Source organism: Triturus cristatus, chromosome 7 (assembly GCF_964204655.1).
Source record: "Triturus cristatus chromosome 7, aTriCri1.1, whole genome shotgun sequence".
Classification (NCBI taxonomy): Eukaryota; Metazoa; Chordata; class Amphibia; order Caudata; family Salamandridae; genus Triturus; species Triturus cristatus.
This window is the reverse complement of record NC_140590.1, coordinates 767,059,121-767,083,207: the sequence shown is the minus strand read 5'-3', so window position 1 is coordinate 767,083,207 and position 24,087 is coordinate 767,059,121. Positions and strand designations below refer to the sequence as shown.

General features: G+C 50.9%; 1 protein-coding gene across 1 annotated transcript; it reads right to left on the bottom strand.

The window, feature by feature from the left end:
* Positions 1 to 17,510: 17,510 nt before the first annotated feature.
* NPB (neuropeptide B) lies at positions 17,511 to 22,925 on the bottom strand. The gene is made up of 2 exons (XM_085614431.1): positions 22,517 to 22,925; positions 17,511 to 18,602 (listed from the first exon to the last, which is right to left on the bottom strand). The coding sequence occupies exons 1-2, from the start codon at positions 22,787 to 22,789 to the stop codon at positions 18,474 to 18,476; spliced, it is 402 nt and encodes a 133-aa protein (XP_085470557.1). The 5' UTR covers positions 22,790 to 22,925; the 3' UTR covers positions 17,511 to 18,473.
* Positions 22,926 to 24,087: the final 1,162 nt, after the last annotated feature.

Sequence of the window (24,087 nt, the reverse complement as noted above, 5' to 3'; positions counted from 1 at the left end):
GGGGAATGACACTGACAAGTGGCTAGCAGCTTTTGAGAAGGCCCTTAGAAGGAGTAGGTTCCACTCTAAGTATTGGGGTGCACTCCTGTAGGAGCTGATTCCAGTAGCTGGGAGGGATAGGCTCCTGACCCTGAACGGAGAGGATGCAGAATCATACCAGCCGATGAAGGCATGCTTAGTCAAACAATTTGGTCTGACTCCAGAGCAGGACAGGGTGAAGTTTAGAGGCACCCAGAAATTGAGTTCAAAGTCTTGGGTAGATTTTGTGGAGGTTTCAGTGAAGGCACTGGAAGGCTGGATTGGTGGTAACAAAGTGGGCACATATGAGGGATTGTATAATTTGTTTTTGAGAGAACATATTTTGACTCCTTATGCAGAAGAGAAGTTACGCCAGTAACTAGTGGACTCTAAGCTGACAGACCCCAGAGAGCTGGGAGAAGCAGCTGATGAGTGTGTGAGAACCCGGGTTTCCATTCAGCACCAGGGGGATGACCAGAAGAAAGGACAGGCCCCTACCCAGGCGAAAACCCAGGGAAAAGGTCAAACCCAGAAGGAGTCCTGCAAAGACCCACAAAAACCTGCACAAGGAGGAGGACCACAAGCCAACCCAAATTCAAAGGGAGGGGGTATCAGGGAAAAAATGGTAGGTTCTTTGATCCCTCAAAAGTGGGTAAGTGCTTTGACTGGAACCAGCCAGGGTACAAACAGGGAGATGCTGTCTGCGCCAAGAAGCTTTCCCCCCTAAGGGGCCATCCACAGGGATTGCCAGTTACTGTAGGGGTAGGGAGTGCTGTCCCAGAGAGGGGTAGTCAGGTGGCAGAAGCAACCTTAGTGTCCCTGGGTGGCGTGAATATTGCAACCCTTGCTGCCTTACCTCCAAACATGGACAAGTACAGGTAGAGGCCTAAAGTGAATGGGACTGAGGTTGAGGCTATCCGAGACACAGGGGCTAGTGTAACTATGGTCCTGGATGAGCTGGTGCCTCCAGGGAGGTTGCTACCTGGTGAGTTTCACCAGGTGACTTATGTAGACAGCACTACCAAACTCCATCCTATGTCTGTGGTGGATTTGGAATGGGGAGGCGTGACAGGCCCTATGAAGGTAGCTGTGTCAAAGGTGCTCCCAGTCCAGTGTTTATTGGGCAATGATCTTGAAGCCTCTGTGTGGTCAGAGGTGGAGAGAGGACTCCATATGAAAATATAGGAGCTCCCTGAGTAGGTATGTGCTGTGACTAGGTCACAGACTAGCCAGAAGGGAGGGGCTGGATACTTGGACCCTGAAACAAAGGGCCAAGCATCCAAGGACAAGGGCACTGGGCCTGGAGAACCAGCCCAGGGAACTCCAGAGGCACAGGAAGAATCCAACCCTGATGGGAAGGATCTGGCCTCTGGGGGAGGGACTCCATCCCTGCCAGAACTGTTAGATTTGGCAGAACTGACAGGAGCAGGTGAACCCTCCAGGGAGGAGTTCAGTAAGGGACAGCGTGACTGTCCCACCCTTGAGGGCTTGAGACGGAGTGCTTCCAAGCAGGAGGAGGGTAATGACGGTGGGTTTCACAAACTCTACTGGGAAGATGGACTGCTTTATACTGAGGCCAGAAACCTCAAGGAGGGGGCCACCAGGAGGTTGGTGGTGCCCCAGAAGTACAGAGTTCATCCTGACTTTGGGTCATGATAATCCCTTTGCAGGACTTTTGGAACGGACAAAGGCATGGAACCGGTGGTGAACCATTTCTACTGGCCCCATATGTCTAAAAAGGTAAAGGAGTTTTGCAGCTCCTGTGTCACCTGTCAGGCCAGTGGCGAGGCAGGCGGCAAGACTAAGGCTCCCCTAATACCACTGTTCTATAGGACTTCCAGGCCAGGGGGAGGAGTCGTAAACCATGGTCTTCAAAGAGGAGAGCAGAGACCAGTGTCATTTACAGCTCTGAACTTACCACCTCAGGCAGATGGCAGCATTAAGGTAGGAGCAGATGCAGGGGGGAAAGTCTAAGTAAATTAGCCATCCTAGGGGTGTGTTTAGCCAGCTCTTACCTCCTTGCTGCAAAATCAGCCATTATGGATTTGGAAGATTTGATGCACTCTGGGACAAAATAATGCCACACTCTACAGGATGTGGTCATATTTTTGAGGAGTTACCCTGCTCCCATTGGTCAGAAGTGACCTCCTGCATGACCCAGAGAACTTGGAATAAGTATCTGAGAGGGGCAGAGCCTCTCAGATCTGCTGCTTGAAACTGAAGAGAATCAGAAGGGTCTGTCTGCGCCGAAGATTTTGAAGTGCATTTCCAAAGGCCAGGACTCTGAGTTTGCGCCTTTTTGCACCATTGGAAACTACACCCCTGTGGATCAAACCTGCTTCAAATGGACTAGAGTGGACTCCATGCAAGCTACAGGTTAACAGAGCTCACCTGGACATGCCCACAAAGAATTCCCAGCCTGGAGTACCAGTGGATTTGTAAGGGTTTTGTTCAAGTGAATTGCGGGATTGAAGTTTCATACTTTCAAGGACCCTCTTGGAGATTCCAGAACCTCGGATTGTGTGTTGGATACTTTGGGACCCGCAAGCAGAACATCAGGAAGGAGTTCTAACTGGACCCTGCTTGCTGGAGAAGGCGGCACAACACAGTGGTGAGAAATTCTCCAGAACACTTTCTAAAGGTGTGTCCCTCTCAGAAAAAACTAAATGACTAAAAGGGGCACTGTTGGTTTCTAAGAACTAGAAAGTGACTAATCGTTAAAAATTCATATCTCTGATTCCATACAGTGGATTTTTTTCGTTGTGGTGTCATTTAAAAGATACAAATATTACCTATTTTTATAATTTGGAGTTGGATTTTTATTTTGTGTTGTGTCTTAATTATTTACTGAATTGGTGTTTTTAAATGCTTTACATACCTGTCTTTGAAGTTAAGCCTGTCTGTTCGCAGCCACGTTACCAAGGGTTGAGCATAGGAATAATTTTCTAAGACTTATGCTGAGTCCTACCATGTGTTAGTGGCCTTATTGCCAGTGGCAGACCTACATTTGCCCCTACCAATAATCTACTTTCCAACAGAGAGCATTTATTTTATCATATAAAAAAATCAGGGTGAGATTTATCCATCCTTTGCACCAGTGCAGCATGACAAAAGTGATGCAAACTGCTGCAAAGTTTTGAATTATGATTTTTTTTTTCCTGTGCAAATGCTAATTTGTGAGGCAAAGTAGCCCTAAAGTAATAGACTGGTACTTTGCGCTACTACGTGTCAAGGAGGTGTGCTCTGGCTGGTATGTGGGTGATCAATTGCAACCGCTCATGAGTTTTTACACAAAACTGTATTTCTTAACATTATAGAGAGGGGTTTGCATCAAAAAATGATGCCTCCTCTAGTAAGGTGCAATGTTGGAGAAACGTTTTCTTTTTACCAAACTTTCCCAGTTTGCATGTGTGCTCCACTGTACAGCACACATACAAACATGACAAACATGGAAAAGTGTTAAACTTGCTAAGGATTTAATTTGTACTGGAAGATGGCCACTAGATATTCTAGGGATGAGACACACACTGTTGCACTATACTCAAAGATATACTCAGCCCTAGTTACATCAAAGGTGCACAAACCATTAATCTCACATGGTTACCTGAAAAACCATTAGGCTTTTACACATGTGAGAGTTGCTCTATATGCAAACATAGTCTAAACAAACTTAAAATATTCTGGAGCGGACAATCGAGGGAGTTTACAATAAACTGCTTTATCAACTGTAATAAGACGTTCACGGTATACATGATAACATGCTCCTGTGATAAGGTATACGTTGGTAGCAGTATTCGTAGTTTGAAACTGCGAATTCAGGAACATGTACGAGCAATAAGAAACTGTGACTCTAAATATCCTATTGCTTTACATATACATCATGATCATCCTAATGATAAGAACATTACCTTCTGTGGCATTGATCATGTTAAAATGCCAGAGAGAGGAGGCAATAGAGAATTGTTACTCAGGCAGCGTGAGGCATCCTGGATTTGCGTCTCAGGTCAAATAAGTTTGGTCTCAATGTTAATGATGAATTACACCATTTCCTGTGATGAAATTAAATGGTGTTGATGTTACACCATTGATGAATAGCATATAGATTGTACCACACTTTGTGAGACTGTTTGGATACTTACTATTGGATATATTGTATGCTGTTCATGAACATAAGAAACTCTGTTCTATTTATAATTTTACAATTACCATCTTGACATATTATCTATATTGATCTCCATAGATGATTAGTGGGACATTGGTTGCTTGTATGTCCCTCTTCTTCATAAAATCTGTGCTTTAGGAATAATCTCCGTACACATTATCCATTATGAGAGATCATATTTCTTATAAATCTAACCAAAACTAAGGGACATCTTGTTTGGTTGACAACATGATTGGTCGCATTAAAATTTATGATTGAAGGTATCATTTATACATCTACGCATAAGATGTTTGCGACCGTTTAAGGGTGTCTGTTGTCTTGGTGCCTTGCTATACTCGGTCGAAGGTTTATGAGCCATTTTGTGAACTATACTACACGTTGGCCACCTAAAGATACTAATGAGGTGGAATTTTAGTTGTTTTTGATCCACATTGTGAACTATTTTTTCACTTACACAATATATTAATAGGCTTTTCAATGCCATACTTGTCCTAGGATCTACGAACCACTTTGTGAACCTTAAACACATATTGGCCAAATACATTTCTTGAGTTGAAATCTTTTCGTATTTGATCTACATTGTGAATTACTTGATTATTTATTTAATTTATCAATAGGCTTTTCAATGCGCACGTCGTCTTAAGATGGCCGCCATGTTTTTTTGTCTTTCGCGCACTTGGCCGTCTTTGTTATCGTCCATTAAGCGCTGCTTACTGCGAAATATTGGGGTTCTATATATGTAGACGCTCTGGTGCTTATTTCACCATTAGAGCGTTCACTGGTACTTCTACATTGAACTCGACAAACTTTATGATTTATATTTTCCTATTTTTTTATTTGTATAAATATAATAGGTTTTTAAATGTATACAGGATTTACATATTCTTAATTTGTATCTGCTTAAGGCGAGTTGCATCATGTTATCAGAGTGTATAACAACGCAGATATAAATATATATCCTGTTGTTTTAAGATGGCCGTCGCGCTAACTAGCGTTTTTTGTGTTTACGGCCGTCACCCCCGCGCCGCACGGCCACCAGCTGCTGCGTGTGCTCCTCTGCCCTGCCTAGCTGCCTCGCTGCCTGTCGCGCTGCCGCTGACCACGCCCCCTCCTCCGAGAGGCGCGGTCCGTGCCTGCCTGCCGGCTGATCGTTTTTGGTGCTAATTGTATCCCCTTGACTGTGTGACCTGTGCTTCTCCTTTCAGTGTAACCGTGCCCGTGTTTTTGTTTATTTTCCTGGTAACTGTGCCCGTGTCTCGCTGTCTCCTCCCTGTCTGCCCGCCTACCTCGCCGATCCTCGCTCACCCTCCCCGCTTCCCGCCACCGCCGCTTAGCCCCGCCCCTTTTTCCTTCTGTATCCCTCCCCGCTTCCCGCCACCGCCGCTTAGCCCCGCCCCTTTTTCCTTCTGTATCCCTCCCCGCTCCCGCCTCCCAGCTGCCCCGCCCACCCGCGCACTTGGCCTTATATGGCGACCGTGCGACGCAGGTGAGTGTGACCCACTTGTGGGACACCCCCGCGCCGCACGGCCACCAGATGCTGCGTGTGCTCCTCTGCCCTGCCTAGCTGCCTCGCTGCCTGTCGCGCTGCCGCTGACCACGCCCCCTCCTCCGAGAGGCGCGGTCCGTGCCTGCCTGCCGGCTGATCGTTTTTGGTGCTAATTGTATCCCCTTGACTGTGTGACCTGTGCTTCTCCTTTCAGTGTAACCGTGCCCGTGTTTTTGTTTATTTTCCTGGTAACTGTGCCCGTGTCTCGCTGTCTCCTCCCTGTCTGCCCGCCTACCTCGCCGATCCTCGCTCACCCTCCCCGCTTCCCGCCACCGCCGCTTAGCCCCGCCCCTTTTTCCTTCTGTATCCCTCCCCGCTTCCCGCCACCGCCGCTTAGCCCCGCCCCTTTTTCCTTCTGTATCCCTCCCCGCTCCCGCCTCCCAGCTGCCCCGCCCACCCGCGCACTTGGCCTTATATGGCGACCGTGCGACGCAGGTGAGTGTGACCCACTTGTGGGACACCCCCGCGCCGCACGGCCACCAGCTGCTGCGTGTGCTCCTCTGCCCTGCCTAGCTGCCTCGCTGCCTGTCGCGCTGCCGCTGACCACGCCCCCTCCTCCGAGAGGCGCGGTCCGTGCCTGCCTGCCGGCTGATCGTTTTTGGTGCTAATTGTATCCCCTTGACTGTGTGACCTGTGCTTCTCCTTTCAGTGTAACCGTGCCCGTGTTTTTGTTTATTTTCCTGGTAACTGTGCCCGTGTCTCGCTGTCTCCTCCCTGTCTGCCCGCCTACCTCGCCGATCCTCGCTCACCCTCCCCGCTTCCCGCCACCGCCGCTTAGCCCCGCCCCTTTTTCCTTCTGTATCCCTCCCCGCTTCCCGCCACCGCCGCTTAGCCCCGCCCCTTTTTCCTTCTGTATCCCTCCCCGCTCCCGCCTCCCAGCTGCCCCGCCCACCCGCGCACTTGGCCTTATATGGCGACCGTGCGACGCAGGTGAGTGTGACCCACTTGTGGGACACCCCCGCGCCGCACGGCCACCAGCTGCTGCGTGTGCTCCTCTGCCCTGCCTAGCTGCCTCGCTGCCTGTCGCGCTGCCGCTGACCACGCCCCCTCCTCCGAGAGGCGCGGTCCGTGCCTGCCTGCCGGCTGATCGTTTTTGGTGCTAATTGTATCCCCTTGACTGTGTGACCTGTGCTTCTCCTTTCAGTGTAACCGTGCCCGTGTTTTTGTTTATTTTCCTGGTAACTGTGCCCGTGTCTCGCTGTCTCCTCCCTGTCTGCCCGCCTACCTCGCCGATCCTCGCTCACCCTCCCCGCTTCCCGCCACCGCCGCTTAGCCCCGCCCCTTTTTCCTTCTGTATCCCTCCCCGCTTCCCGCCACCGCCGCTTAGCCCCGCCCCTTTTTCCTTCTGTATCCCTCCCCGCTCCCGCCTCCCAGCTGCCCCGCCCACCCGCGCACTTGGCCTTATATGGCGACCGTGCGACGCAGGTGAGTGTGACCCACTTGTGGGACACCCCCGCGCCGCACGGCCACCAGCTGCTGCGTGTGCTCCTCTGCCCTGCCTAGCTGCCTCGCTGCCTGTCGCGCTGCCGCTGACCACGCCCCCTCCTCCGAGAGGTGCGGTCCGTGCCTGCCTGCCGGCTGATCGTTTTTGGTGCTAATTGTATCCCCTTGACTGTGTGACCTGTGCTTCTCCTTTCAGTGTAACCGTGCCCGTGTTTTTGTTTATTTTCCTGGTAACTGTGCCCGTGTCTCGCTGTCTCCTCCCTGTCTGCCCGCCTACCTCGCCGATCCTCGCTCACCCTCCCCGCTTCCCGCCACCGCCGCTTAGCCCCGCCCCTTTTTCCTTCTGTATCCCTCCCCGCTTCCCGCCACCGCCGCTTAGCCCCGCCCCTTTTTCCTTCTGTATCCCTCCCCGCTCCCGCCTCCCAGCTGCCCCGCCCACCCGCGCACTTGGCCTTATATGGCGACCGTGCGACGCAGGTGAGTGTGACCCACTTGTGGGACACCCCCGCGCCGCACGGCCACCAGCTGCTGCGTGTGCTCCTCTGCCCTGCCTAGCTGCCTCGCTGCCTGTCGCGCTGCCGCTGACCACGCCCCCTCCTCCGAGAGGCGCGGTCCGTGCCTGCCTGCCGGCTGATCGTTTTTGGTGCTAATTGTATCCCCTTGACTGTGTGACCTGTGCTTCTCCTTTCAGTGTAACCGTGCCCGTGTTTTTGTTTATTTTCCTGGTAACTGTGCCCGTGTCTCGCTGTCTCCTCCCTGTCTGCCCGCCTACCTCGCCGATCCTCGCTCACCCTCCCCGCTTCCCGCCACCGCCGCTTAGCCCCGCCCCTTTTTCCTTCTGTATCCCTCCCCGCTTCCCGCCACCGCCGCTTAGCCCCGCCCCTTTTTCCTTCTGTATCCCTCCCCGCTCCCGCCTCCCAGCTGCCCCGCCCACCCGCGCACTTGGCCTTATATGGCGACCGTGCGACGCAGGTGAGTGTGACCCACTTGTGGGACACCCCCGCGCCGCACGGCCACCAGCTGCTGCGTGTGCTCCTCTGCCCTGCCTAGCTGCCTCGCTGCCTGTCGCGCTGCCGCTGACCACGCCCCCTCCTCCGAGAGGCGCGGTCCGTGCCTGCCTGCCGGCTGATCGTTTTTGGTGCTAATTGTATCCCCTTGACTGTGTGACCTGTGCTTCTCCTTTCAGTGTAACCGTGCCCGTGTTTTTGTTTATTTTCCTGGTAACTGTGCCCGTGTCTCGCTGTCTCCTCCCTGTCTGCCCGCCTACCTCGCCGATCCTCGCTCACCCTCCCCGCTTCCCGCCACCGCCGCTTAGCCCCGCCCCTTTTTCCTTCTGTATCCCTCCCCGCTTCCCGCCACCGCCGCTTAGCCCCGCCCCTTTTTCCTTCTGTGTCCCTCCCCGCTCCCGCCTCCCAGCTGCCCCGCCCACCCGCGCACTTCGCCTTATATGGCGACCGTGCGAACGCACAGCGGTCACGCGCAGCGGGCGCGCCGATTGTGCGCCGAAGGCGCGCCAAAGGTAAGCCCGTCTGCGCCCGTCCGCGACCGGATCGCGACCAGCGCCAGGACCCCTGGCCCACGAAGACCCCGACCTCCCCGCCGGACGTACTCCGCCGCCACCCTCATCGCACTCAACACCGGCCGACTCCCAGACTGCCACCAAGCCACACCACGACTCACCCACGGACCTTTCAGCTGCCACGCCTGCAAGTTCTCCTGCATCCGGACCGGCCCCGCACCAGCAGCCGCCAAGCCAAACACCAGCAGCACCCACCTCAAGTGCATCCTGCTCAACACCCGCTCCGTCCACAGACACGCCGTGGAACTCTGGAACCTCCTAGACGCCACAGCCCCTGACGTTGCCTTCCTCACGGAGACCTGGATGAACGCCTCTTCAGCTCCCGACATCGCCATCGCCATCCCGGAGGGCTACAAGATCGTCCGGAGGGACCGCAACGCCAACCAGATGGGAGGAGGCGTCGCCATCATCCACAGGAACACCATCCGTCTCACGACCAGCACCGACAACTCCCTGACCACCGCCGAACACCTGCACTTCCAGATCCACACCGACCCAAACACCACCCTCAGAGGCACCCTGATCTACCGACCCCCGGGACCACGCACACAATTCAGCGAGGACATCGCCGACTTAGTCAGCCCGCATGCCCTCCCCTCCGCCGACTACATCCTCCTGGGGCACCTTAACTTCCACCTGGAGAACAACAACGACTGCAACACCAGCACCCTGCTCGACAACCTCGCCAATCTTGGACTCAAGCAGCTGGTATCCACCCCCACCCACCTCGCCGGACACACACTCGACGCCGTCTTCTCATCCTGCAAAGACATCGTCTTCAGCCACGCCACAGAGCTCCAATGGACGGACCACAGCTGCGTCCACTTCACCTTCAAGAGAACGACGACCCACCACCACCAGCAACAGGCCGCCCGCAGAAGCTGGAACAAGATCACAGCAGACCAGCTCGCCACCTCCCTGAGCCAGCACCCCCCTGCCAGCTCAGCGAACCCCAGCCAGGCCGCCAACAACCTCACACAGTGGATCAGCAACTGCGCGGACGAACTCGCCCCGCTGAGGACCCCGCCCAGCAGACCCGGCAGCAAGAAAGCCCCGTGGTTCACCGACGAACTCAAGAGCTCCAAGAAGAACTGCCGAGCCCTCGAGAAAGTCTGGAGAAGGGAGCCCACACCAGACAACAGGACCACCTTCAAGCTGGCCACCCGGAAACACCACCAGCTGATCCGCGCCGCCAAGAAAACTGCTTTCAAGGACCGGCTGGACAACAACGCACACAACTGCAAGGAACTCTTCAACATCGTGAAAGAGCTCTCCAACCCCAGCGCAGAAAACAACGACATCACCCCATCACAAGACCTCTGCAACTCCCTCGCCTCATACTTCCACAACAAGATCGCGGACATACACAACAGCTTCAGCAACCAACCAACGCACACCAAGACCGAACAACCACCCCTCACCACCACCCTCCAAGCCTGGACTCCGATCAGCACCGAAGACACCATCCGCACGATGAACTCCATCCACTCCGGATCACCGACCGACCCCTGCCCTCATCACGTCTTCAACAAGGCTGACGCTGTCATCGCACCCCACCTGCGAGACATCATCAACACATCCTTCGACACCGCCACCTTCCCTGAGAGCTGGAAGCACGCCGAACTCAGCGCGCTACTCAAGAAACCCACGGCGGACCCCACCGAACTCAAGAACTACCGCCCCATCTCGCTCCTCCCGTTTCCAGCCAAAGTCATCGAGAAGACCGTCAACAAGCAGATGGCCGCCTTCCTCGAAACGAATGGATCCCTCGACCCCTCACAGTCCGGCTTCCGAGCCAATCACAGCACCGAGACCGCCCTCATCGCCGCCACCGATGACATTCGAGCCCTGATGGACAACGGAGAAACAGCGGCCCTCATCCTCCTAGACCTCTCCGCAGCATTCGACACTGTCTGCCACCGCACCCTAGTACAGCGCCTCAGCAACGTCGGAATCCAGGACAAGGCGCTGGAATGGATCATCTCCTTCCTCGACGGAAGAACACAGAAAGTCCGTCTACCACCGTACAAGTCAGAGGCCACCGATGTCATCTGCGGCGTCCCTCAAGGATCCTCGCTGAGCCCCACCCTCTTCAACGTCTACATGAGCCCCCTCGCGGCCATCGCACGGCAACACCACCTCAACATAATCTCCTACGCCGACGACACCCAGCTGATCCTCTCCCTGACCAACGACCCCGCCGCCGCCAGAGCCAACCTACACGAAGGGATGAAGGACGTAGCCGAGTGGATGACGATCAGCCGCCTGAAGCTGAACTCGGACAAGACGGAGGTCCTCATCCTGGGCACCTCACCCTCCGCCTGGGACGACTCCTGGTGGCCTCCCGCCCTGGGCACCGCACTCAAACCGACAGACCATGCACGCAACCTGGGCTTCATCCTGGACTCCTCCCTTTCCATGACCAGGCAAGTCAACGCCGTCTCCTCGGCGTGCTTCAACATCCTACGCATGCTACGGAAGATCTTCTGGTGGATCCCCACCGAGACCAGGAGGACCGTCACCCAGGCCCTCGTCACCAGCCGACTGGACTACGGCAACGCCCTCTACGCCGGTACCACCGCCAAGCTCCAGAAGAGACTCCAGCGGATCCAGAACGCCTCAGCCAGACTCATCCTCGACATCCCACGAACCAGCCACATCTCCGGACATCTGAGAGACCTTCACTGGCTCCCCGTCAACAAAAGAATCACCTTCCGCCTCCTCACCCACGCACACAAAGCGCTACACGACCAAGGCCCGAGCTACCTCAACAGCCGAGTCAACTTCTACGCTCCCAAACGCCACCTCCGATCAGCCAACCTCGCCCTCGCCGCCGTCCCCCGCATCCGAAGAGCGACCACAGGAGGAAGGTCCTTCTCCTACCTGGCCGCCAAGACCTGGAACTCCCTCCCGACCGACCTGCGCCTGACCCAAGACCACCTATCCTTCAGGAAGAAGCTGAAGACATGGCTGTTCGAGCAGTAGCGGCACCCCCCCACCCCCAGCGCCTTGAGACCCTACGGGTATGTAGTGCGCTCTATAAATGTCACTGATTGACTGATTGATTGGTCATCTACTGCTATCATTCGTCAGGTGTTGCTCATTACGGAACTGAGAAGGTTTAAATACGCTCAAGTTCTGGTGTTCTGTTAATTACTCGAGACTGCAGAGACGAGGATACGGGCTACCATGCCGTTTAGGTAAGGATATGTAGATGAAACGTTTTGGCCGCAATTAAGGTGCTCATTGTGTAGGGGATGTTCGATATGGAACGGGCTTATGATTACACGCTATCTGAATCTTAAGATCTATAAACTCTTAAGCTTGCACGGTATTAATATTTTTACCTTGCTTTCTCGCTCAGATTATAGTGATATATTTCGCCATGTCACGTTATCACAATGGTCACCTATTGATACTAGTTAATATTCTGTCATCTTAAGATGGCCGCCCGGTTCTTTGCGTCGCTGATTTTTACTCATATCCCTCGCCAGGTATTGCATACTATGGAGCGGGAGATTTAAAGAAGTTATTGCTTGAGTATTCAACTTATCTACGACTGCGACCAGAAAAAAGCTAGAGATATAATTTTATTTGGGTGAGTGCATTTAGGACACAATATTTTTCTTTTCTAAATTGATATGTTGTTGCTTCTTGTTATTATAGAGAATGGTCTGGTGTTCTACTCCCCATGAGCATATATCTTTAAGAGCATTGATTTATAGTACTTGATTCTATGAGTGTCACTTGGTCTGTGCGAAATATCTTTGATTATTTTGGCTGTCAGATTAATTTATTAGTTTTGAAATTCGAATACTATGCTTATGTCTCACCTCTGCAGGGCAGCCTTTCCCCTTTTGTTAAATAAACACGTTGCACATTATTTATGCAACACTTGAGAACATCTGTTGTTTTTCATAATTGAATATTCATTTATGATACTGACCTCTTATCCTTCTCCAATAGATATTTTTCTGCTCATTATATATAATATTTAATCAATTTTTTATTAAAACACTTGCTTTTATAAATTTTTCAATAGGTATTGAATATTAGTGAATGAAGGTCTACATATACCCTCACCCAGATATAAGGCTTTGTTCCTTAACTGAGGAAACTCCATGAAATAGGTCTTTTGTTTGGTAAGTCTTATATGGCCAACAATATTCCTTTTTAATGCACATTTAAGTTATTGATATGCATCTATTATAAACTAGGTTCTTGCGCATCATGCTTGCTTCGGAAGCAATAAGTTACTAATAAATAATTTGTTTGATGCTCGGTGTGTATGACGCTGAAAGTATCTGTGAATCATATGAGTAATATGGTTTGTGAAAATGATCTCAGGGACTAGTAATAATGTTTTAATCCAATAAAGTGTATAAATGTATTAACAATCAATCAGGCAAAAATTTGAATGAGCTGTATTGCCTGAAATTTATTTTATAATATGCTGGTCTATAGGTTCTGCTCTCTCTTCTTGTAAAAATGTCTTTATACTTTTGGTTCTGTGATTTATGTGGCAATGACCACATTCGAATAAACTGATATTGGTTTTGGGATCTTTTATGTTTTATGATACGACATGAATTATCAATGAGATACTATGACCATATTATGAGCTCTTTTGAACATTGCATTCATTATATACATGGTAATGATATTGTAGAGTGATAGGCACTTAAACTTCATATAACAGTGAATATATATTTTTTGTTATATAGGCCCTTCTTTTTTTAGTGTGAACTTATTATTGACGTTTTATTATTAGACATGCCGTACATTTGGTAATATTTTCTGTAAAAATTCAACTTTGTAGAATGTTTTGTCTTTGCATGTACATATATATGTTGGTGCTTTGGGTATTAAATTATATTCTGTATATTTTTTTCTATAGCCCTGAAGAAGTCTCCTTTTAGGAGACGAAACACGTCGGCTATGGCTTTCTCATGCTATCAAGGCTGTGATATTCTATGCCTGTGAAAATATCAAATAAAGAAAAGAATTCCTTTGAAAATCATAACTACGTCTTGGACATTCCTTTAAATACAACGGACTTTTTCTAAATAGTGCTGAACCCTGTTGCATGTATGTTTTTGACAGGACTTGTTCCTGATTGAGGAGCTCAGAGGGAAATGTTCCTCGGTTCTCTGCACTATAGAATTATACGCTAACGACACTATTCACTTGTCAGGTGCGGCAATATAGCCTTCACCTTCTTCTTATTTGCTTAAAAAACTGTTGCACTATGGGTGTGTGGGTGGCGCAAGGCAGCCAAAAGTGTGCCATTGCAGTAGGAAGGAGAAATAGCACCATATCCTAATAGATACGGTGCCGTTCTGCTGCCTCGCTTTGACACAACACAGCCACTTTGGTTGCTGCACTACATTACTTCACTTTTTGTAAATTTGCCCCTAAATCTTTTTGTACATTTTGTGGCAGCCTATGTGCGTACGCTTGTAGAGTAATGGGTTGCATAGTCAGAGGGCTTTCAGTCTCAGGTGGGTCCTCATAGCGCTATGAATGCATGTCACAGTGCACAACTGCACCAATCACAATTCAGTTCTGTGACTGTCTAGTTGCACACACAGACATCTGCAGTTATCGCATTATCCAAAGGAGCTTTCATAACACACGAGTGCATTTCTTATCGATTCATTTAGCTTGCATTTATGTTTTTTATTTAAGGTGTGTGCATTACATTTTATTCTAATTTAGCAGGTTGCGAAAAAAACAGAATAGCTGCAGAATATTTTGATCTTTTAGACCATGTCCCGGCCCTTCCCCCGTTGCACTCACAGTTCCCAGGTGTTTTTTATGCACTTTAACCGATGAGAGTACCTTTACATGTCAACGAGTTGTGGTGGCAGAAGCCCCTCGTGAAATCTAAGGGTCTTTTCTACGCAGACCGTTTCTTCCTATTAATTGTCTATCTTAATGACGTGGAATGTAGTACCTCGGGGCTCTGTGGCTGAACAACAAAGGTAGGGCGTAGGCCAGGAGAGCACCTGCACAGGTGACACAGAGGAGAGCACCTGCACGGGTGACACAGAGGAGAGCACCTGCACAGGTGACACAGAGGAGAGCACCTGCACAGGTGACACAGAGGAGAGCACCTGCACGGGTGACACAGAGGAGAGCACCTGCACAGGTGACGCAGAGGAGAGCACCTGCACAGGTGACGCAGAGGAGAGCACCTGCACAGGTGACGCAGAGGAGAGCACCTGCACAGGTGACGCAGAAGAGAGCACCTGCACGGGTGACAGAGGAGAGCACCTGCACGGGTGACACAGAGGAGAGCACCTGCACGGGTGACACAGAGGAGAGCACCTGCACGGGTGACGCAGAGGAGAGCACCTTCACGGGTGACGCAGAGGAGAGCACCTTCACGGGTGACGCAGAGGAGAGCACCTGCACAGGTGACGCAGAGGAGAGCACCTGCACGGGTGACCCAGAGGAGAGCACCTGCACGGATGACACAGAGGAGAGCACCTGCATGGGTGACACAGAGGAGAGTACCTGCACGGGTGACGCAGAGGAGAGCACCTGCACGGGTGACGCAGAGGAGAGCACCTTCACGGGTGACAGAGGAGAGCACCTGCACAGGTGACACAGAGGAGAGCTGGGAGGAGCAGACGAGTAACAGACCGCTCGGGAGGACAAATCAGGGCTGAGAAGCACTGGGTAGAGGGAGCATGCAGATACGAAGCGAGAGGCGCAGAGGGCTGGGGCAAGAGTGAGCATGGGAGTTGAGGTTAGAGAGATAGGAGTGATCTGCGGGCGGGCGGTTAAAGGTGAATGAAGTGACTGAGTCCGGGCGGGAGGAGTCAGGACACAAGTCTAACGAGAGACGTAATTGAAGATAAAGGTGCTTATGAGACGGGTGAACCCACATGAGAGAGCGGAGAGGCGGGAGAAGGGGATACCAGCAGGAGGAAAGGAGAGACGAGGTGGAGAATGGGGAGAGTGACAAGGCTCCATGGGAGCGGGAGCAAAAGGAAACACGAGAAGAGAAATACAAACCAAAGTAGACAGAGGGGAGAACGGACGTGGAGATACGTGAGAGCGACAGGGATAATATGAGAGAGCCTCAGGATTGTTAGAGAAACAGAAATATGAGAGGAACAGGGACGAGAGGAGCACCAGGGAAGGAATCAAAAGTGGAGGGAAGGTTACATCCCTGTGGAGCGAATGACGATCCAAGGAGGCGATGATGCGAGCGAAGGGTACAAGGGAGAAAGAGGAGAGTACAGGTTAGACTCTTAGAGGGATGAGAAGCGAGGTGAGGAAAGGACTGGAAACAGGGGTCATTTACACCAAGACGGGGTAGAGAAGTAAAGGGGTAGAGCGAGGGTTCGGTTATACTGCAATGCACAAGTAGGAGTGTATGAGGGTCAGGAAGCATGTCCAAGGAAGGAGAACGAGGAGAGGAGGAAGAGCAGGAGACACAAGGAGGGGAGAAAGAGCAGGATACACAAGGAGAGGAGAAAGAGCAGGAGACACAAGGAGAGGAGAAAAAGCACGAGACTCAAGGAGAGGAGAAAGAGCAGGAGACACAATGAGAGGAGAAAGAGCAGGGGACACAGTGAGAGGAGAAAAAGCACGAGACACAAGGAGAGGAGAAAGAGCAGGAGACACAAGGAGAGGAGAAAGAGCAGAAGACACAAGGAGGAGAGAAAAACACAAGGAGGCACGAAGAGAAAGAGCAGGAGACACAAGGAGAGGAGAAAGAGCAGAAGACACAAGGAGGAGAGAAAAACACAAGGAGGCACGAAGAGAAAGAGCAGGAGACACAAGGAGAGGAGAAAAAGCACGAGACACAATGAGAGGAGAAAGAGCAGGGGACACAATGAGAGGAGAAAGAGCAGGGGACACAATGAGAGGAGAAAAAGCACGAGACACAAGGAGAGGAGAAAGAGCAGAAGGAGCTTGCAAATATTAAGCCGTGCACCTGGGCTCAGAGGAAGTCAGGAGAGGGCTGGTTGCGGGTCTGATGGGGCTCAAACATGTTTTATTGCTGGGCAGGGCTTATGCAGAATTGGGGATAGATGACTTACTGGCACCATGTGCACCTAGAAAATTCACAGAAGAGTACCCTCAAGTTTCATTTCAGGTCCCGGGAGGGTTACATACCTACAACAACCAAGCATAATTCCTCTTAACATTTATTTCTTTTTAAGGGTAAATCTATTAATACGATCAATAGAAAATGCAAAATCGTTTATATTATTTACAAAATGATATGCAATATTATGCAATATTAAATCATTTCACAATTTATAAATACATTACTATAATCAATACAATTTCATTGCATGACATGGTATTCAATATGCCCCCTGAATTTCAACTCAACTTTCTCACATACACTCATTCAGTAATAAAAACAACAATTCCTGGAAAACAATCTTGTTCCTCAAAACAGTGTCTGTTATTAGTTCCTGAAATATAGTTTACACTTTTGGTCTAAATCTAGTGAACCTAAATTCAGAACAGGGTCAGCCCATGTTTCGGTAGCACTACTGATAATTTGACAACCTTCTGCAGGACCAATATCCAAATTACGCATTTTGACCATGGAAAAATTCAGGTCTGTACAATCTTCAAAGCAAAACAGAAATTGTTCTCATAAACGACATTGGATATCAGATTGGCTTCCATTTAGATGCCCACAGAGACACGCTCACTCGCATAATGGACATAAATAAGGCACCAAGGCTTGATCTAGTTGTGTATAACAGAACAGGTCTTCTGAGACTATCATGAATGTTGCCATCTGGACCCCTCATTCTTAGCACTGTATTCTGCTGTAGACCTCTTTGGGAATTCTTACCTGGTTTATGGCTGTCTCCTCAGTCTTGCCTAGGTCAAGCTCCGGCATCCGACAACAGGAAGCACACTCGGAGGAATACTATGTCTGATATCCAATATCATTTGTGAGAAGAGCTTCTCTTGAAGATTGCAAAGACCTGAACGCCTCCAAGTTCAACGTGTGTAATTTGGATCTTAGTCCTGAAGAAGGGGGTCATATTCCCAATAGTGCAACTGAAATGTGCTTTGTCTCGCTAATGACTTTAAGTTCACTGGATGTAGACCAACAGTGTAAAGTATTCTGTTTTGAGGAAAGAGTTTGTTTTCTAGGAACCATTGTTTTTATTAGTGAGATGGGCGATTGTGTGAGTAACTTGAGTCAGATTGTATAAGGAACAAAGATGTCATGCAATAAAAGTTTATTGAATATATTACGTTGTTTATAAATAGTGAAATGGTTTTAATGTTTGATAGCATTTGATATCGCTTTGTGCATAGAATAGAAAGAGTTTGTATTTTTCTACAGAGCGTTTTAAATGTTTTTTTTCTTTAAAATGCAATAGTGTGTGGGCGGGATTATGTCTGGGTGCAGTCTGTATCTAATCTCTGAAATCTCTCCCGCCTTCCGAACACAAGGAGTTGATGGAATTGAGCAGCTAGGTAAGGCTGATTTTATTCATCAAACATATCATTTTCTATACAATGAATGCACAATGCCTGCTAACTAAGAGCAGGGCGGCGGAGGAAAGCAACGTACAGTCTCTCTGGTGCGCAGCTCGGGGCCACGCGGAGCCCAGGCCGCTGCGCCAGCGGCGGCAGTGTTATCATTTTTGGGGGAGGTAGTTTGGGTCCCTTCTTCGTCCTGACAGAGGGTGAAGGCTCCCCGTCATGGCCGGTCCCTCGCGGCGGGGCCCTCAGGCGCTGACGCAGTCCGAGGAGTCGAGCGACAGGAAGACCTCGGCCTTGCACTGGAAGGTGTTGCTGCCGTCCTGGAGCAGCTCGCAGCTCTGCAGATTGGGGGCGACGTCCTTCACGCACACGGCCTGCGAGAGAGGGGCGAAAAGAAGCGGTTACCACTGCGCAGCAGGGCCAGTCACCGGTGCACGTGAGACATGCACGCTACCCGCCCCCTTCCCTGTGAAGAGTCTCACGTGAACGCTCTTTGCGCGTGGTCTGCACTGACAGCGGGTGGCCGGGCTATTCTATGTCATTTGCGCGGAGTGTTTCCATTACATGCCAGAATACAGCCGGGCGTCGCTTAATTCCTAACCATCGTTGTGACCAAATGCTGCCATTTCAACCTCCTCTTGACTGCATATCCTTCCCTTTTGTCCCAGGAGAGTTTAGAGAAGTCGTGGGAGTAAAAGTGACTTCTGTCTAAAGTGGGACACCTACTAGAAGTCTGAAAGTGCCAAGGGGTTTGTGGCAAATCTTGAAAAATGCATCTGAGCTCGCATCCGGATGGAAGAGATGTTACCACTCTCTCAAGACTGGCAACATTACATGAACCCCGGAAAGACTGCGATAAGACAATATAACTCTTAAATGAAAACCTCAAAGGCTTAACAATTACCTGCGGGGGGGGGGGGGAGGGAGGGGGGACGCGTGTGCCTGTGATCTGACACTGTACAGAACGCAAAGCAGCCCTCTCGAGACAGGCAAATTACAGCGGCGCAGTCATGGAGTCAGCCGACACGTGCTTCAGCGACTACATGCAGAGACTGATCTACTGTCCGACTGAAGTCACCCACGCTGAATGCAATGTGGAATTCCCCCATCTCAGAAGAATACTGGCGGCCTCATGGGTGGGCACTTATTGTCTGCAAACACCTGCTGCACGTTTGTTTATTCTTGGGTCGGGGAGGTCCCATACAAGCAGAGCTAGGCAAACCAATACATGCATCGATACAGGTCCAATGTAACCGTTGACTATAGTAGACCCAGTGGTTTGTCTTATCTCTTAATGTGTCAGTTCTAAAAAAAATGTTTTTTAAAAATCGACATAGCAAAAAAAAAATGGGAGTTGCGGCCACAGGTTATTCGGCTCAAGCGGAAGGACCTCTCGGGGTCCCGTCTACAAAGCTGCAGGAGGCTACCAGTCACTGTCAACTACTGTCCAACACATAAAAAGCCACCTCTATAGATTTCCAATGCGATCTCGTGAGGGGTTTCTTCTCATGCTGGGTCGTGCATTATTTGTCTACACCTTCTCCGTGTGCGCTCTGAAGCTGTGCCTCGCGGTGCGCAGTGCTATGAGTGTGATGCGCTACCGTTAGACCCGTCCTAACCCTAATAAAAGCCTTTCCTCCCTTGCACTGGACTTCTGTTCCGACCACGGATCCCTGCTGTACCGCCACCGATGCTCCTCAAATGAATACACAAACCCACCCAAGACTCAGCCCGCGCTCAGCATCCCTCGCAGGGCTCGCGCTCATTCCGTTAATAGAGAAGGACGACGCTTCGGCTGAGCCTCGAAGCGCTGTAATTGTCTCGAAGCGCAATGTCTGGGAGGAGACACGGGGCTAGTGCTCATTTAAAGGGTTTGTTTGCACACAGTCATGTTTCCTGGCTCCCTCTGTCAGACTGATTGACCTTCGGCCAGTGGGCAGCGCAGGGAGGCAACCTTGAGGCGATTAATAATCTCTTTAGGTTGCAATTAAAAAAAAATATGATTTCTGGAGGAAGCGCCAAATCCACAAGAGTTCAACTGGATGAACTGCCTTCAACAGCAGGACAGTTTTTCAGAGGAAGTCCCTTTCAGTGGTGGATGTTGTGGAACAGAAGTGGTGGGGCAGTACAGGGGACTAAAAAAGAGAAGATTACTTTACCTGGCAGCTGCCGCCTACATCCACTTCTGTTCCTGTTGACTCCCGGCAGCACACAGGCTGCCAGACTCCGCTAAGCCAATCACGACGCTGCTGTCATGCTTATAAAAGCAGTACCAGTATGACAGCAGCATTGTGATTGGCCTGAGTGGCCCGGTTTGCCACTCAGTGCTTGGGAGCCTGGGACTGTTCTCCACAAAGCTTTGCAATACAGCCAGGTGGAGAAATGCTAAGTGCGCATGTCAATTTGGCCGTCCTAAGATGGCCGGTCAAACCGCCATGTGCACTTATGTACTCTCCTCCCTGCTCCATCACGATACCTTAGCCCAGCCCTAGACTGCTTCAGTGCTGAAATATAAAATGATAATAATTATTTTATTTTTCCTGTTGGCGCTGCTGAGAGCAATGAGGCGGTGCCTCCTCCGCCTCAACAGAGGAGCTGCCGCTGGTCCCTTTCTTGTCCAGATTTAGCAGGTCAAGAAAGAGACATTCACATTAGTCAGATTTTAATCCTTTTTTTGTAGGGCTCTCACAGAGGGTCTCTATCTTTTATTTCAGTTACTGAATCTCATAATCGACTGCTATGAAGTAGCAACAGTTGATAACATAACTTGCTACCCACTGTTGTGCTGTCTTACAGGCTTCTATGCCAGGCCTCCCTGAAACCCTGTCAACGCAGCGCTGCTTTTGTCTGCTTTGAAAGCAGAGCTGCAGGAGAGGGAAGGAAGAGGGGGGGGGGGGGGGGGTTGCGTGTTTGGAACAAGGATGGCAGGTAGGCTTTTTTTTTTAACCTTTGGGTCAGGAATACATAACGGAGGCGCTTTCCCATTTCTCCTTTTCCATTGCGTGGCGTTTGAAGGCAGGAGCAGATGATTTTTGGGGCCATACATGCCACAAAATTATAGATGGGTAAAAAGCGAATTACGGGGATGTTTTTCACCTGGGTTCTGAATGACATCTTAGACTGCTCCTGCTTCACACTCAACTATTTGATGTCACCCACCACAACCCCTCCGTGAAAACATCCCTGCAGTTCCCTGTTATTCATCCATAGTTTTTAAATACCATTGAACTTTACCCCAGGCCCTTCATTTAGTCTTTGCAGATGTGATTCACGCATATACTCCACTCCCTCCATGCCGTCTCCCCAGCCTCCTGAATGTCGCCTTTGCTCCCCTAGTCTCGTACCGCACCAGACAGTACCTGCACGTTTAAAGCACTGTCAGGCACACCTCCTCCCAGCCCTTCACTTCAGAGTTTCACGTATTGTATTTATTGAGTTTTGTATTACGTGGAGAAGTGTGGCTCAATGATCAGAGCGGCAGACCCTGATGCAGAGGTCTAGCCCGGGACCAGGGTTCAATTCCCCGCCTCGGTGGGTCTTTGGCTCAAAAATTCCACGGACCTGATAATTCTCGCCTTGGTGCCTATTCCAATCATGGAGTCCCACTCTGCAACTCTGGGCAATAGCTTGCTTAATCTCCACAATGGCCCCCACAACCCTAAGGATGCCTGGCCTCCACCTTGGGGGTGCCCAGGAGTAGACGCCTCACAGGGAAAGCCAGGATGGGTTCCACAGCGGTATTTGTACAAGCGCCTTGAGACCCTTGTGGGTGAGTAGTGCGCTATACAAGTATCAAATTTACATTTGATGTGCGCTGTGTAGACCCTCCCAGGGTGACAGCGCTTAACACCATGAGAAGTATCCTGAAGTGTACAGCCGTATATCTTTGAACCCCTAGACTCGGGGCTCATTGGTCTCCCTGCATTCCACAAGTTTCTTGAACCCCCCACTTACCAGGGCACCTTTATCCACCAGACCACTAACCCCATCTCCTTGCCTCCAGCACACAGACCTCATCAGTTTTCTGGGCCCTCAGTCACCAAGACCCGACGTCGCACCCCTCTTCTCTCTCCACTGTCTTCTCACCATCATTACCTCCACTCTCTCCCCTGACCCTCTCGCTCTCCGCTGACCCCAGTTCTGTTATCATCTGTACTCTTCTGAGCTCAGGTTCGTTCCTTCCCATGGCACCTCGATCTCATGGGAGTCCTCTACCCACTGCCCCTCAGTCTTCGGGTTGCATTCCTGCCTCCCAGCCCTCCCCTCGTGCGCATTTCCCCGGACTCACCATGCTCTTGAGAATCGCCCCCGGCTTGGGGCTCCCCAGCTCGGACATGAAGTTGCTGGCCGCGGAGTTCTCGGCGCTGTCGGGATCTGCCTCGGAGCGGCGGATGTAGGGCGACCGGCGGATGCCCGATAGGAGCCCCGAGGCCCGGCCCACTGAGTAGTAGCTGGGCCCGGTGGAGGGCTTGTACCAGGCCTCAGCGGGCGGGCAGCTGAGCAGCAGGGAGAGGGCCAGGCAGAGGGCGCCGAGCATCAGTGACCTCTGGACGCACAGCATGGTGTCTCGGGAGGGGGCGGCCAGGCTCGGGGGTCGCTGCAGAGTGCGCTCCGCTGGCCTCAGGGCTCGCGGCAGCCGGCGTCGAGGCAAGGCTGGGCGGGAGGGCGCGAGGGCCAGGGTGCGGAGTGTGCGCGTGCTGCTGAGCGAGTCTGAGCACGCCGGGCTCCGGACCCCTTTATATAGGGCACAGGGGGCATCAGCTGCGGAACCGGGAGCTGTCACTGGAGGGAAAGAGGAGATAGAGGGAGGGGAGGCTGAGAGAGGAGGGAGATGAGGGCTGGCAGCGAGGAGGGGTATGGAAATGGTGAGGACAGGTGGAGGGATGAGAGAGTTCAGAAAAGAGTTGTGGATAGAGAGTTGAGGGGAGAATGTGAATGGGTGGTTCTTCTTAGGTGTTTTGACACACATTTTTCGAGGCAGTTTTTAGCTGGAGTTTAAACACGCGTGTTTTTCAACTCCAAGTTCATACTGAAACCTTTTGGGTTTTGGTGGAGAATCCGTTTTACATCAACCCAAATCAAATAGTCGTGAACATAGTCCGTGAGAACGCCAGACCACTGGTTTCAACACTGCGTGTCCGACAAGACCCAGACCCAGGACAGTTCTTTGGGTTACAAATATCAGCGATAAGGTATCGCGTCAACCACCCTTGAAAGCAAAACGCTTTCTTTCGTTGCTCAACCTTCCCAAACAATCGCGATACCAATGACCGAGCACCACCAACGGCGATAAACACCAGGCAGCCGATGTTTTACTGGGCAAAGGAGGTTGCGGGGCCTACAAGATCACTGCACTGTGAATTAAGAGATGACACGTCAGAGTTTTATGGAGAGTGCAAGCTGTATAATTACACAGAAAGAAAGGCTTCAGACCTTTTGGTATTTTTGAAGATTGACGAGATCAAGAGCATTCTGGGGCACATCCCTCCGAGTGATGGAGTTTCTCTTCCAACCAGTGTATCTGGTAAATCGACGCCAGAGGTGGCTTTGGTAGACTTGGACTCTATGTAGGTTGGACAAGGCTGTGGTAACATTTTATAAACCCAATAGGTGAGTGCTACCGTCTGATTTTGGATTTCTCCAGTTTTCCACAAAGCCTCTTTCTTGATTAACCAAGACGGATGCGGCCTCGGGCTGCATGGAGCTGTCCAGAGAGTGACGCAATGGCTGCTTTGAATTAAACAGAAAGTGCTAGTGCCCACATGGTTCCTAGGCAGGTGTCACATGAAATATTGTAGGCCATACTAAAGGAGGGTGTAAGCCCAGCAGAAATGGACCAATCTGCTGGGCACCCTGACC

Coding starts and splice junctions, on each gene's coding strand:
- NPB (XM_085614431.1), bottom strand. CDS start 22,789: ATGCTGTGCGTCCAGAGGTCACTGATGCTCGGCGCCCTCTGCCTGGCC. Junction 18,603..22,516: donor GGGCGATTCTCAAGAGCATG/GTGAGTCCGGGG, acceptor CCTCTCTCGCAG/GCCGTGTGCGTGAAGGACGT.